This window comes from Strix uralensis, chromosome 4, assembly GCF_047716275.1.
Source record: "Strix uralensis isolate ZFMK-TIS-50842 chromosome 4, bStrUra1, whole genome shotgun sequence".
Lineage (NCBI taxonomy): Eukaryota > Metazoa > Chordata > Aves > Strigiformes > Strigidae > Strix > Strix uralensis.
In genome coordinates, this window is record NC_133975.1 from 48,921,310 (window position 1) to 48,934,440 (window position 13,131).

At 42.3% G+C, this 13,131-nt stretch overlaps 1 protein-coding gene across 1 annotated transcript; it reads left to right on the forward strand.

The window, feature by feature from the left end:
• Positions 1–5,366: 5,366 nt before the first annotated feature.
• On the forward strand, positions 5,367–12,282 carry FGA (fibrinogen alpha chain). The gene is made up of 6 exons (XM_074866626.1): positions 5,367–5,482; positions 7,284–7,412; positions 8,481–8,664; positions 8,925–9,070; positions 9,975–11,046; positions 11,425–12,282. The coding sequence occupies exons 1-6, from the start codon at positions 5,432–5,434 to the stop codon at positions 12,132–12,134; spliced, it is 2,292 nt and encodes a 763-aa protein (XP_074722727.1). The 5' UTR covers positions 5,367–5,431; the 3' UTR covers positions 12,135–12,282.
• The last annotated feature ends 849 nt before the right edge of the window (positions 12,283–13,131 follow it).

The following is a 13,131-nucleotide window of genomic DNA, read 5'->3' on the forward strand; positions in this document are numbered from 1 at the left end:
TGAATAGCACATTCAAATCCTTTACTTTAAAGACAGGGAGACATTACACTAACAAGACAGATCTTGAAAGCAGTTTATGCCACCTCAACACTTTTCGAGTTTTGGTGCCCAGGTCTCTGGTGAGGCTGCTGCTGAGCCTCTTGCCCTGGATCTGAGTCTCCTTAGCATGGTAAGTTGCTGTCCTTGTATCACTTTTACTGAGGTTGTTTTGACTTAGTTCAAGTTTTACTCTTGGGCCAAAATCTAAGAGGAAGGCGGGTTTCTCAGGAGCAGGTGAAAAGAAACCATGTTTGCATAGGGTCAGCATGGGGTTGACAACTATTTGGGATGAGGGACAACCCCTCCACACCACTGAACTGGTATATTTACGTGGCGTGGCTCACCACCAGCCTTGATACCTACTTCCTCACCAAGCAAAGCAGTTTTCCTGAACATTTTGTGCCGTGAGGCCTCTCCCGTGGTTCCCTGTAGCTGAAGCAGTATGTGTAGAGAGGCCTGGGGAAAGGATGCAAGCTGAGGGTTGGCAAGCCTAGTCTGATCCTGGTTCTGCAAACAGCCACTTGAGTGGCACTGGTCAAGTTCCTTCCACCTTCTGTTTTCAATTTACCCCACCTATGACACCACTTTAAGGTTGTTATTATTTATATATTTGCAACAAGGAATTAAAAAATATTCCTTTCCCCTCTGTCACTTTGCCTTCTGTATCCACACTCTGCTAGGTCTGAACTGTGATTTGCCTCTCCCGGTTTAGCTTCTGGCTGCAATGATTTATTTGGTGAAAATCTGCTGTAACTACATACATTTCACTGGTGTGAGCTGGCAGTTTATGGGTTGCTCACCAGAACTAAGATTGGCTTATTCTTCCAGATGATTTGTTGATTGGTATCCTAAGTTTTCACAAATCATTTTAACTTCTTTGGAGAGGACCATCTGCTCCAGTGGTCAAGAGGGTCAGAGCTATCAAATCCAAGAAGCCTGATCTTTCAAAGAGGTCCTATGCCAAAGTTCATCAGGGAGCCTTCAGGATTCAAACCCGCAGTTATATTTTCTGGGCCCTGAAAGAAGACTGGCAAGACTCATGCCTTTTGGGGCTCCTTTCTACTGTTTCCAACCCTCTAGGTATAAGAAAGGGGCCTGAAAAGATCTCCTATTTCTTCTGACTCTTAGAGAATAATACTCTTGGTATAATTTTTTGCAAGCAAATACATTGCAATTCGACTTAATGCCCCTATTTTGATAACTGAGAGGTCATATTTCTCTTTTCTAAATCAGTCTTTATTGTACATAACCCTCAGACCATAGCCTATCATGAAAGTCATTTGTATTTAGGCAAGCCTGTCCCCCTCCGAGTTAATAAAAGTTTATTATAGGATTTGGTGGCTACAATGAGTTTGCTTTTCTTTCATATCTTGTGCTTGCAGTCACTCTTCCAAAGACCATTGTAGCACAAAACAGGGGGAATCAGGAACAGAAATGCTTTCTCTTTTGCATGCTCAATCCAAAGCAATAATAAAAAAAAAAAAAAAAAGGAAAAGTGGACGAGGAATGGATAGAGGCGGAAAGAGGCAAATAAGGTGGATGAACTGGAGGACTTGCTGTGTCCCTCAGTCCCTGGGACATTGCATGGGAAAAAAAGTGGGACCAGATGCTGGGACTGGTTAGTAACTAATTCAAAAGAGTTAAGTAGTCCAAGGAGCATATGAAAAGAAAGTGGAGCTGAGACCTGGGACTGAAGGACAATGGAGTCTAAGACAAGGTATGCAGAGGAGGGACATGAATGAGCAAATAAGAGGAGGAGAAGGCATCGCTTGGAAGCTGGTGGTGGGGACTGGTGGTAGGTCAGGAGACAGGGGCAGTGCTGAGCAAACAAGGGCTGGCTCACATCTAGGGCACACAAACCAGAGTTAAATCTGAGACTCCCTGACTATTACTATGGCAACCTGCCAAGAGCAGGGCAGCTGAAGTAGTGAACTACACTTCTGTCCTTTGATCATGAATTAAAGTTAAATCCAAAGTTTATCTAGCTCTTGGCCTTTAGCCTTTCAAACAAACACAGAGAGAAGTGACTGGATAATTGCAACATGAAAGCAAAGACAGGCTGAAGGTCAGGCCCAGATTCAGCCCTCAACTGGAAAGCTTGAGGAGCTCCTCCTTCACCCCACCTTTACCCAGCAATCCCCTTCGCATGAAGCAGGAAACCCCTCTTAGCGTACCTAATGTTTATGATCAGTTATCAGCTTTTTCCAGTCCCTCTAGCCTTGGTGGCTGAGTTTTACTTGGACCAGAGCTAAAGTTTTCTGTGTTTGAAGGTCACCAGAGAGCTGCACCCTCCATCAGGGTCAGAGGAGGCCTGGCACATGCTACTGCTCTGTCCAGTAGCCAGTACCAAGGACACCACCTAGCAAATTGTCACATCGTCTGTTAACATGGTTGAAAAGGCAGAAATTCTGCCTGATGTGCTCTGACTACTCTTGATTTTTAAGGTCTATTAAATTACAAAAATAATGTTCAGATATTATTGAGGATCACAAAATCAAGGTCTTACAAATTGGGAAAAGCCAGAACTAAGGTGACATGTCACATCGCATCTGAATTATGAAGGATGCTTTAGTTGATGCATAGGTTGTAATGCATGTAGTGAGTAAGACCAGGTGGGACACAGCCAGGTGTTGTCTTTACAGCTGATACCCTGCAGAATTAGGTGCTATTCCTGCCCTCATCACCCATTTCCTGTGGGACCAGAGGCAAGACACTCAGGTGTCTCAGAGCTGGATGCTGGATGTTCCTCCTGAGCCCTCATGCAGGCACAGAACTACAGCTGCCATCAGTGGGATATGCATATATGGTCTGCTCTGAAGACTTGGACTATCAAAATGGATCCAAAAAAATAACTATTTTTTGACTTAACCTTCTCACCTGGCTTCTGCAGCTGTGAAACGGGAAAGTCGTGCCCAGGGAATGAATGTTTGTAAAGCACTGGGTTAGCTGAGCGATGAGCACCATAGGAAAATCCTTGAAGCTTTAAACAGTCTGCAGAGCATCATCATATAATGAAAAGCGTGTACAGCTCTGGGCAGCTGCTTGCCTGGGGACCACCATCCATGCTCAGTGTGAGGAGGAAGGGGTTCAGTGGAACAAACATCACACATGATCCTGCAGTAAAGCAGAGTCCATGAGTGTACACACAAGGAGAGCACATGAAGGTTATACCTGCGATTCTTGTGTTCCTAGGGTTGTGATCTTTGAGCAATCATGGAGGCTAAATTAGAGCTTGTTGGTTTGAGTGGGAGACTCTCCATGGACCCCAGTATATTTTGGATGAAGCCCATTTTACCCTGTTCTGTAAAATAATTAATCCTAATCCTGCAAGACCTCCTCTTGTTGTCGTCTTTCCCTCCTTTAAGCATTTTATTGTCCTCTAAGGTTTTTATAATTCTTTCAGAGACCTGCCGCAACAGAGTGAACAAAACTGTGTAGAACTTGGAGTGAGGAAGCATCTCAAATCTTGCCCCTGCTGAAGTTAGCAGATGACCATTTTGGTGTGTAACTATATTGATTATCTGCTTTGAGTTCAGAAGCTGCCTTATGGACATTTATCAACCAGACAACACAGCCATGGCTGGCAGATCTTCAAACTAAGCAAAGGTAATATGTTGTCCGTTTGGACATCTGTTGCTGAAGTTAGTTGGGCTGTCTTGTTGCTGAAATGAGTACTGTTACTGCATGGGATTCAACAGAAGACTTTACAAAGCATGTTGCAGGGAACTGAAATAAACAAAACATCTTGTTTCAGAATGTGCACAGATAAGATTAAGCCTTAAATACTATGCAAAACTAAATCCTGGTTGTGTAGGTGTTAATTAATGAAGCACCATCTTATTGAGCTCTTCTGCTACCTGAGGATGGGACTCGCTATTAGTGATACTGGTATAAGTTAAGTTAGGTTTAAGAGGGTTTTCTTAAATAAGAGAAGCATGAAATGGAAGGCCAGAAATGGGAGGAAACAAAGGGTCCAGTTCAACTGCAGTGAACTTTACATGGAGAGTGTTCAAGACTCCTGAAGGCAGAAAAAAAGAGGAAAGGAGGATAAGACAAAACCTGAGAGGCTGCTGGTATGGATCCAAAGCTAAAATCAGCTCTTTTGAATTAAATATGTCACACAATGCCAGCGTCAAGCTTAAGCATGTCCCTCAACACTGGAACAGGTTGCCCAGAGAAGCTGTGGCTGCCCCCTCCCTGGAAGTGTTCAAGGCCAGGTTGGACGGGGCTTTGAGCAACCTGATCTAGTGGAAGGTGTCCCTGCCCATGGCAGGGGGGTTGGAACTAGATGATCTTTAAGGTCTCCTCCAATCCAAACCATTCTATGATTCTATGATATGGTATGTTGCAACCTGTAGAGGATGGAGAGTTTTGTAAATGTCATGCGGTTTTAAAAAGCCAAGAGAGAATTTTGTTCTTCCAGCTGATTGGGCCCACATGCTCTAGCAAAGCTTTTCTCACTCATTCCTGCTCATTGCAGTGGCAAATTTTGAGATGGACCATATCTCTCAAATGTCTGTAACAGTAAGTCTTGTTATAGTGCTCACAGCAGCAGCACATTATCATCAATTGCCGCACACAAACTATACCCATTATACAAACATTTATGGAGACGTGACTCCTTAGGAAGACTTAATTATCCTAAACATCTGTTCTGGGACATTTTCAAGTACCACTCCACTGTCCTCTTCATAAAAATGTGTTCATTTCAAACAAATCCTACTTGATAAAAAATTATAATATACCATTTGTGTAAGAGACATCATAATGTTAAACATATCATGCATTATACAAATACCAGTAAGGTCCAGCTATAAAAACTGATGTATACTGGGGTCTGCACTCCTTAGGAATTCATTTCAGTTTATGACCAAATGGTGGCAGATAGACCATATCATCCTTTCTTGGACTAGTACTTGCTTTGGAAAGGCCAGTGGCTTTCACAGCAGTGGAACAGAGTCACACAGAAAAGGTAAACCAATGACTTCCTTTTTCAAATATCAACTCTTTGATTATACTGGCTAAATGCCCATCGCACAGAATGTGTGTCCTCCAGCAGGTAAGCATTGCTGAATCCCGCTAGGTCCTGCATACATCTCAGTTGAACATCCAGTTACGAGAAACTAAGCTTTAGACAGATTTTTTCCTGGAATACATGGTGTTGCCCACATGTTGGTGTTGTACAAACTTATCTGGAGCAAATAACATCAGAAACTTGTGCAAGAGGCCTTAAGTAATCACCTAAGAGGGAGGAGGGCATTTGGCATGTTTTGTCTCCAAACAGAAGAGAGCATAATGATTAATCTCAGCTTTGCATTAAGGTTTAAATTGCACCAAAAGACTGGTGAAGAGCATCCTTTCAGTTAGAGTGCTGCTCGCTCTTCTTCTGAAGATGATATCAACGAGGATCCTCTGTATGTTGCTGTGCCTCAACTTAGCCTGGGTATGAGTTTGCTTACTTGATTCTTTTCATATCTTTCTGTTTTGAAGAGTGAGCATTTATTTATTGTTCATTCATTAGATAGATACATTTTGGCTGTCACCTAGCTCATAAAATTCAATGCACACACATATGCACAAGCTTACTGTAACCACTTCACTGCTGGACTTTCATCAGTAGTTCTTGAGTATCCAGCTCTCTTAACTCAGTTTTGCTGAATCTGCCTGGCTTCAGGAGTAGCAAAGAATATATACATTAACATGAATTTATAGATTTATAGGTGACGCTGTAAGTCTTAAACCTAACTAACTGGATGCTAGTGGCTCCAGCCAGTCAGGAATTTTCCTGTTCATTAGGGTGAATTCTACTCTCCTTTGGATGGTGCTTCAGCAGGGTTTTCCACCTACAAATGACACACAGTACCTTTATTATAAAATACACATTAAAAAACAAGGATTCCTGTGGCAGCAACACCAGGTTAAACTAGAGCTAAGTAAGAATCTATTTTTAGATAAGAAAAGAGAGAGGCTTGATTTTCAGCTATGCTAGTATAACTGTGCTGTTTTCTCACTGAGGCCATAATCTTATGTTAGATTCTTTATGTTTCTCTTTGTGACTGTTTTTTGAGGAATGTACATGTTTTAACAAATGACAGAAATTATAGGAAGCAGATGGGACAAAACAGAAGCAGTCGGATTTGAGCTGTCAATACTGAAAGGGCACAGACCACCTAAAAGTAAAGTTTTTATTTGTTACTTTTAAGAGGCACTTGGGCCAGATCCTCAGGATGAATCAAACCAGAGTGAATCTGCTGATTTTAATAATGACACTCCAGTTCTTCAGGGCTGAGGTTCTGGCCCTGGAGGCTAGAATTAGGAAAACTTTCTCTGCCTCAGAATTAATCACTAATCATAATAATAATTAAACATTAATATTTTCAAGCATTAATTATGCTGCGTGAAAAGAACACAAGGTGTGCAGAGGAATCCAGTCAGACCTAGTTACATCTCAAGCCCTAAAACAGGGCTTTCTTTTATGAAAAAGAATTATTTTCCAGTCTTTTACTAAGCAATAACACAGTAGTAATCCTTACAGTGTTTTGGCTTAGAATTAGCTTGTATGTATGCACTTTTTCTTCTCAGGTTTGAAGAAAATCTCAGTACATTTATTCCTCTTCTTTCCATTAGCACAGAGGAATTCATCCGTCACTGACACTATTAATTTTATTACAAAGTCTTTAGCTTTCTTGCTCTTTATACCAGGCAAAAGAGTGTTACAAGTTTACAGTTAGCAACTGTGATTAAAATCAGAAACACTAATGGGAAAACTCTCTTCAGATATATCTTTAAGCCATTTTTTGTAGACTGAAGGTGGTAGAATGAAAATAGACATTTAGAAATATAGCAGCAAATGGAAAGAGAACATAGGATTTTTTAAGTATTTGCTTTAACTTAACCAGTTGCAATCTAATTTCAAGTTAATTTTATATTTACACATAGAACATGAGATTTCTTTGGAATGATATTATCATCATATATCCTGAGCATCACAAGCTCTCTATATAGCAGCATTAATTTTACGAGATGAAAAGCTTTATTCTGACAAAACAAACAAAATCATATCTTACAAGGAATATCAGGAATAAAATCTTTGCGCTGTTTGGTGTGATGCTTTCCAGATGGCTGTAATTGCCACACATCAGCTATGCCACTGAGTGTTTGAGGATGTCAGCATTATGTTTCTGTTCTCTTGGCAGCTGTTTAGTTAATCTCAGTCTTGCTTTCCCCCCCTTTTCTCCTGGCAGGCACAAGATGGAGAGACTAGCTTTGAAAAGGAGGGTGCAGGAGTGCGTGGTCCCAGGATTGTAGAGCACATGTCCCAGTCCACCTGCCACTATGAGAAGAACTGGCCCATCTGTGCGGACGATGACTGGGTGAGCAATGAGCTCTGGGGGCAAAAGTGGGGCCTCTCAGCAGGACGCTTGCTGACCTCAGCCGGACCACTACGATGGGTGCCATGCAGCCAGCACCTAGTTAGGCTTTAGGTCTGATGGAGGACAGCTAATGCTTCACATCGGGGCAGCCTGGAGAGATATTCTGCAGGAAAGAAAGAAAGAAAAAAATGAGGAGAAAGAAAGAGGGAGAAGAGAAGTTTGCAGGGGTGCAGAATCAGAAAAGAAAGTAAGTCTGGAAAAGAAAGATGAAATAAAAGAAGGGTATTCATAGAAAAAAATAAGAAGGATTTATTTTCGGAATTTTGATATTGCCACTTTTGGAGTTGGTAAGAGAAAGGCACCGGAAAGAAAGATGTGCGACAAAGAAAAGAAATAGCTAGAAATAACTTCACTAGTTACTTTTTAGGAAGTCAGGTGACAAAATGTTCAGTAAAAGATTCATAATGATTGACTGGATGTCTTTGTGTATAAACTGTTAATTTGTCTCTCTCTTGCCTCTTGCATCTCAGCCCATCTCTATGCTACATTTATTTGATGAAATCTTGGCAAAGAGCTTTAGTCTGTAAGAACATTAAGCTTTTCTGAGGAAAATTTTGCTTAAGTAAGTTGGCCTCTAACATCCTTGCTCAAACTGGACAACAGACTTCTCCTTATAGCAGCCCTTCGGGAAATATATGTGTGTATATATATATATATATATATGTATGTCTTATTTCACCCCTGAGGAACAGAGGGGGAAAATTAAGGGTTTACTTGTTCCTCACGCCCCTCTTATGGAAGGTTTCTGAGGATGCACTTCACTGATTCCATCACACTGGTGCAAGAGGCGTAGGAGGATCAGCCCCTAGGTGGCTTGCTCAAAGTCACACAAGTCCTTGGCGAAGTCATTGGATGAACAGGACAGGACATCTGAAGAGAACTTGCAGAATCTTGCCCTAATTTTTTTTTATGTGTTTTCCGTGTTGCCCAGAAGTGTGCTAATGTAATGTTAAAAAATGGTTTATTCATGAAGATTTTAACACAATTATTTCCCTCTTCTGATTTTAGGGTACAAAATGTCCATCAGGCTGCAGAATGCAAGGACTGATTGATGAAACAGACCAGGATTATAGTCACAGAATAGACAAAATCAAGAAGCTGCTCTCAGAAAATCAAGACAACTATAAAAAATCTAATCGTATAATTGTGGAAACCATAAATGTACTAAAACCAAACTTGGACAGTGCTCAGCGTGAGTATCTCACACTCAGTTTTATTACCCATTGCTGAATTATTTTTTTTTGTGCATAAGCAATGTGTGGTGAAAATATATGCTGCACTGGACCTTATTATCAAAAGCCAGAATAAACATAATAATACAAGACTCTTATCTGCTTACTATGAGAAATATGTTCTTAATTACATGTTTTAATTACATATTTTAAAATACGCTACTCTTTTAGGAGAGAAAATCACATGTGCATAGCTGACTGTGAGGCATTTCTGTTTCAGAGATTGATGAGACTTATGGTCACGTGTCAGGAGAACTGAGGAGGAGAATTGTGACATTAAAGCAGAGAGTTGTCATTCAAGTAAACAGAATTAAAGCTCTGCAGAGCAGCATCCAGGAACAGGTGATGGAGATGAAGCGCTTGGAGGTAGGTAGCTGCTATGTAATTTCCATTCTTTCCAGGGCTTACCTACAGAGCTTAGCTACAGGTCTATCCATTATACTGGTCGTGGCGAGCAGTGCTCCCTCTGGAAAAAAACAACATGCAACTCTTACAGGATCTGACTTGCTGAGGCAAATCCCCAAACGAGTTGCCTTCTGTGCAGCTTGGTTTTCTTTTCCTGCTGGGTGAGAACCAGTGTGAGCTCAGGAGGACTCCTGGCTTCATCTGCCGCTTCTGCTCTCAGACTGGCAGCAAGAATGTTATATGTGCTGATAACTGGCTCTGTATGAGGCATATCTCCTCCTGTAAGGAGATGCTGAATAGCTGGGATGAGAAGGACATGCCCTGTCCTTCCCTGATGCTGCCACTGCCACCCACAGCCAGTGCTGGCATTAGAGCCCATGTTCCCAGGTTGCAGCCAATTCTTCTGATGTTAATGCAAGAAAAAGTCCTGGCACAAATAGCAGTTTTTCTCAAAAGCCCATTTTGATCCCTGGATCAGAGATCTGACTTTTGTTGTTTGGGAAAACAGTGGTAACCCCAGGATGGCAGGCCTCACAGCAGGGCCATGACAGGCTCTTGGACAAGTTCAATGTCTTTCCCTCTCCTTGGAGGACCTGTTTCTGCTCCTGTCCCCAGGAAGTGTGTGCCCAGCTCTGCAGCACTCCCTCTAAACCCAGGAAGGTGCCCCTATGCCCCATGCTACAACGTACTTCTCCATTGAGCTCCTGAGGGATGATTTCAAAATTGAGCTTTGGAAAAGCTCACCTGTAGGTGTGAGGTACCAGGGCAGCTCCCACCTTTCCCCAGTCCAGGGGATTACAGGATATACTTGCTTGGGAAAGTCAGGAAAGCTCCCTAACCAAATTATTTCTCTCTCTTTATGTAGGTGGACATTGATATTAAGATACGAGCTTGCAAAGGTACCTGCGCTAGAAATTTTGATTACCACGTGGACAAAGAAGGCTATGACAACATCCAGAAGCAGCTCACTCAAGCCAACTCCATCAACTTGCACCCAGAACTTCAAACAACAACCTTGAGCACACTGAAAATGAGGCCACTTAAGGACTCTAATGTTCCCGAGCATTTTAAGCATAAGCCTCTGCCAGAAATGCAAGCTCTGAACATAGTTAATAGCATCAGGCAGATGCAAGTGGTATTAGAAAGACCAGACACAGGCATGAGCCCCTCCCGAGGTGACAGCAGGTACCACATAGCAGAATCGAGGGGAGATGGACCTTCACACACCAGCAAATTAGTTACTCCTACTCATGGGAGAGAAACCCTTAGTCTGGGAGACAAAACCTCCTCCAGTGTTCGTAGATGCACCAAAACTACCACCACAAGATTCGTCACTGGCCCTGATGGCCCTAGAGAAGAAGTAGTTGAAAAAATGGTTTCTTCTGATGGATCAGACTGCTCCCATTTACAAGGAGCAGGAGGGGAAGGGAGCATGTACCATGTTGGTGGGACAGATGAATTCCATAAGCTAGATAGGTTATTCCCTGAGCTAGGGTCATTTTTTACCCCTGACTCTCCGTCCACGGGTAGTAGGCAGTCAGGTGGAACTAGCAGTGTTTCAACTAGCAGCCACGTAACTAGCACTGGCAGTAGCCACATGGGTACTGGAGTAGCCAGTCACTCAGGGACTTATGGGGGAAAAGGGAAATTTACAGACTTAGGAGAGGAGGAAGAAGATGACTTTGGAGAACTTCGCCTTCAGCCATCTGGATTTCCATCTGACAGTGCAAGTCACTCCAAGACTGTAGTGACCAGCTCCTCTTCTAGTTTCAACAAGGGAGGCTCCACTTTCGAAACCAAATCACTAAAGACCCATAAAATAACTGAGCAGCTAGGTGAGATGCAACATGATCAGAGTGCAGAGGATACCCCAGACTTTCGGGCACGCAGCTTCAGAACATCAGAAGTGAAGGAAAGGACAGCCAACACTGGGAAAGGTACACAGGCATCACAGAAGTAGTTATTGAGGTAGTGGAGCCAAACTCCATCCATAATCAAACTGACACATTGTTTTAGAAACTGCAGTACAACAGTGTGATGATAAAATGCAAGCACTGTGTCTGTTTGTTGCCACCTCAGAAATAAAAAGAAAATATTTCATTAATACTCGGGTATTGCATACACAATTCACAATTTAAGAAGGAGGTAAAATTTTCTTTTCTGAATTCTTTTTAATGTTGCCTGTCACTATAATTAGTGTAGTCCAAGGCATGTTTAACAATTTTCCTCAGAACTATTGACACTTGGATTCCTGTGAACCTTTTATTAAATTTTGCTGATAACTCCTGTCAAACCAGATCAACTTTTTTTTTTAGACTGTGATGATATCCGCCAGAAACACACTTTTGGTGCCAAAAGTGGCATTTTCAAAATCAAGCCAGCGGGATCCAATAAGGTTTTGTCAGTTTATTGCGACCAAGAGACCACTTTGGGAGGATGGCTATTGATCCAACAGAGAATGGATGGATCAGTGAATTTTAACCGGACCTGGCAAGACTACAAGAGAGGTTTCGGCAGCGTGGATGGCAGAGGGCAAGGAGAGTTCTGGCTGGGCAATGAAAACATACACTTGCTGACTCAGAACAACACTCTCCTTCGGGTAGAGTTAGAGGACTGGGATGGAAATGCTGTGTATGCAGAGTATATTGTACAGGTAGGGTCTGAAGCAGAAGGGTATGCCCTTGCCGTGTCCTCCTACGAGGGGACCGCCGGCGACGCACTGATCACCGGCTGGCTGGAAGAGGGCACTGAATACACGTCCCATGCCCAGATGCGGTTCAGCACCTTTGACCAGGACCAGGACCGTTGGGAGGAGAGCTGTGCGGAAATGTATGGGGGTGGCTGGTGGTACAACAGCTGCCAGGCAGCCAACCCCAATGGCATTTACTACCTGGGGGGCCACTACGACCCCAGGTACAACATTCCTTATGAGATCGAAAATGGTGTGGTCTGGCTGCCATTTAGAGCCTCTGACTATTCCCTCAAAATTGTTAGAATGAAAATCAGGCCCATAGAAACCCTGTAGAAAGACTTTTAATATATGTTATGACCACAAGTTGAAAAGATTTTTATATATATATATATGTGCATGATGTACCTTTACTCTGTGAATTTGAAGGCAACTGGGCACATCTGTGGCTTGAAAAATAAACACTGATTAATTATCAACAAAATAGTTCTTTTATCTTATTTATAACTGACAAAACTGAACAGGTTGCCCAGAGAAGCTGTGGCTGCCCCCTCCCTGGAAGTGTTCAAGGCCAGGTTGGACGGGGCTTTGAGCAACCTGGTCTAGTGGAAGGTGTCCCTGCCCATGGCAGGGGGGTTGGAACTAGATGATCTTTAAGGTCCCTTCCAACACAAACCATTCCATGATTCTATGAAACCTTTTCAAGCAAATGTTGATTTTAAAACCCTTTTTACATAAACTTTGTCTATGTCTTTGGCAGCTCACACCTTGACTGGAGATAATATTCATAATTTGAATTATTTACTTTGTTTAAGAGTGTTAAAGAAGTAAAAGAATTTAGAAGTATGTTCACCACGAACTCCTGCCTCCACTAACATGAACTGTGGAAGTCTGATCAAGTTCAACAGTCACACTTCTGGACTGTCTCATTTCCATTTCGATGGGAGCATAACAGCAGCAGGAGTCAGTTCTCAGGCAGAGCTGTGGGTGGTTTGGGTTCTGACTTTTGCCACACGCCTAACATGGAGTACACTTTGATAAATGATACATGGATTTTACGACTGACTTTAAGGATCTCCTAAGCTTTGATTTTGCAAATATGGAGGTAGACCTTCCAACCCATTGATTAATTCTAGACAGTTTACCATGCATACTGTATTTTCAGAATAAGACAGCTCATGATAACTCATCAGAATACAATTTCCAAAAGAGACTATTATTTTCTAGTGACCACTAAAAGGTTATTACTGTAACCAGCACAAACAAGATGAGGAGCACCTGGATGTTTATAGTATCTATTTCCTTGGTTTAGAGTGTTTCTCGGCATATGTTT

Bases quoted from the DNA above. Each gene is read 5' to 3' on its own strand.
- FGA (XM_074866626.1), top strand. From the start codon at position 5,432: ATGATATCAACGAGGATCCTCTGTATGTTGCTGTGCCTCAACTTAGCC. The intron at 5,483-7,283 runs GTATGAGTTTGC...TTCTCCTGGCAG, and splicing joins TGTGCCTCAACTTAGCCTGG to GCACAAGATGGAGAGACTAG. The intron at 11,047-11,424 runs GTACACAGGCAT...TTTTTTTTTTAG, and splicing joins GACAGCCAACACTGGGAAAG to ACTGTGATGATATCCGCCAG.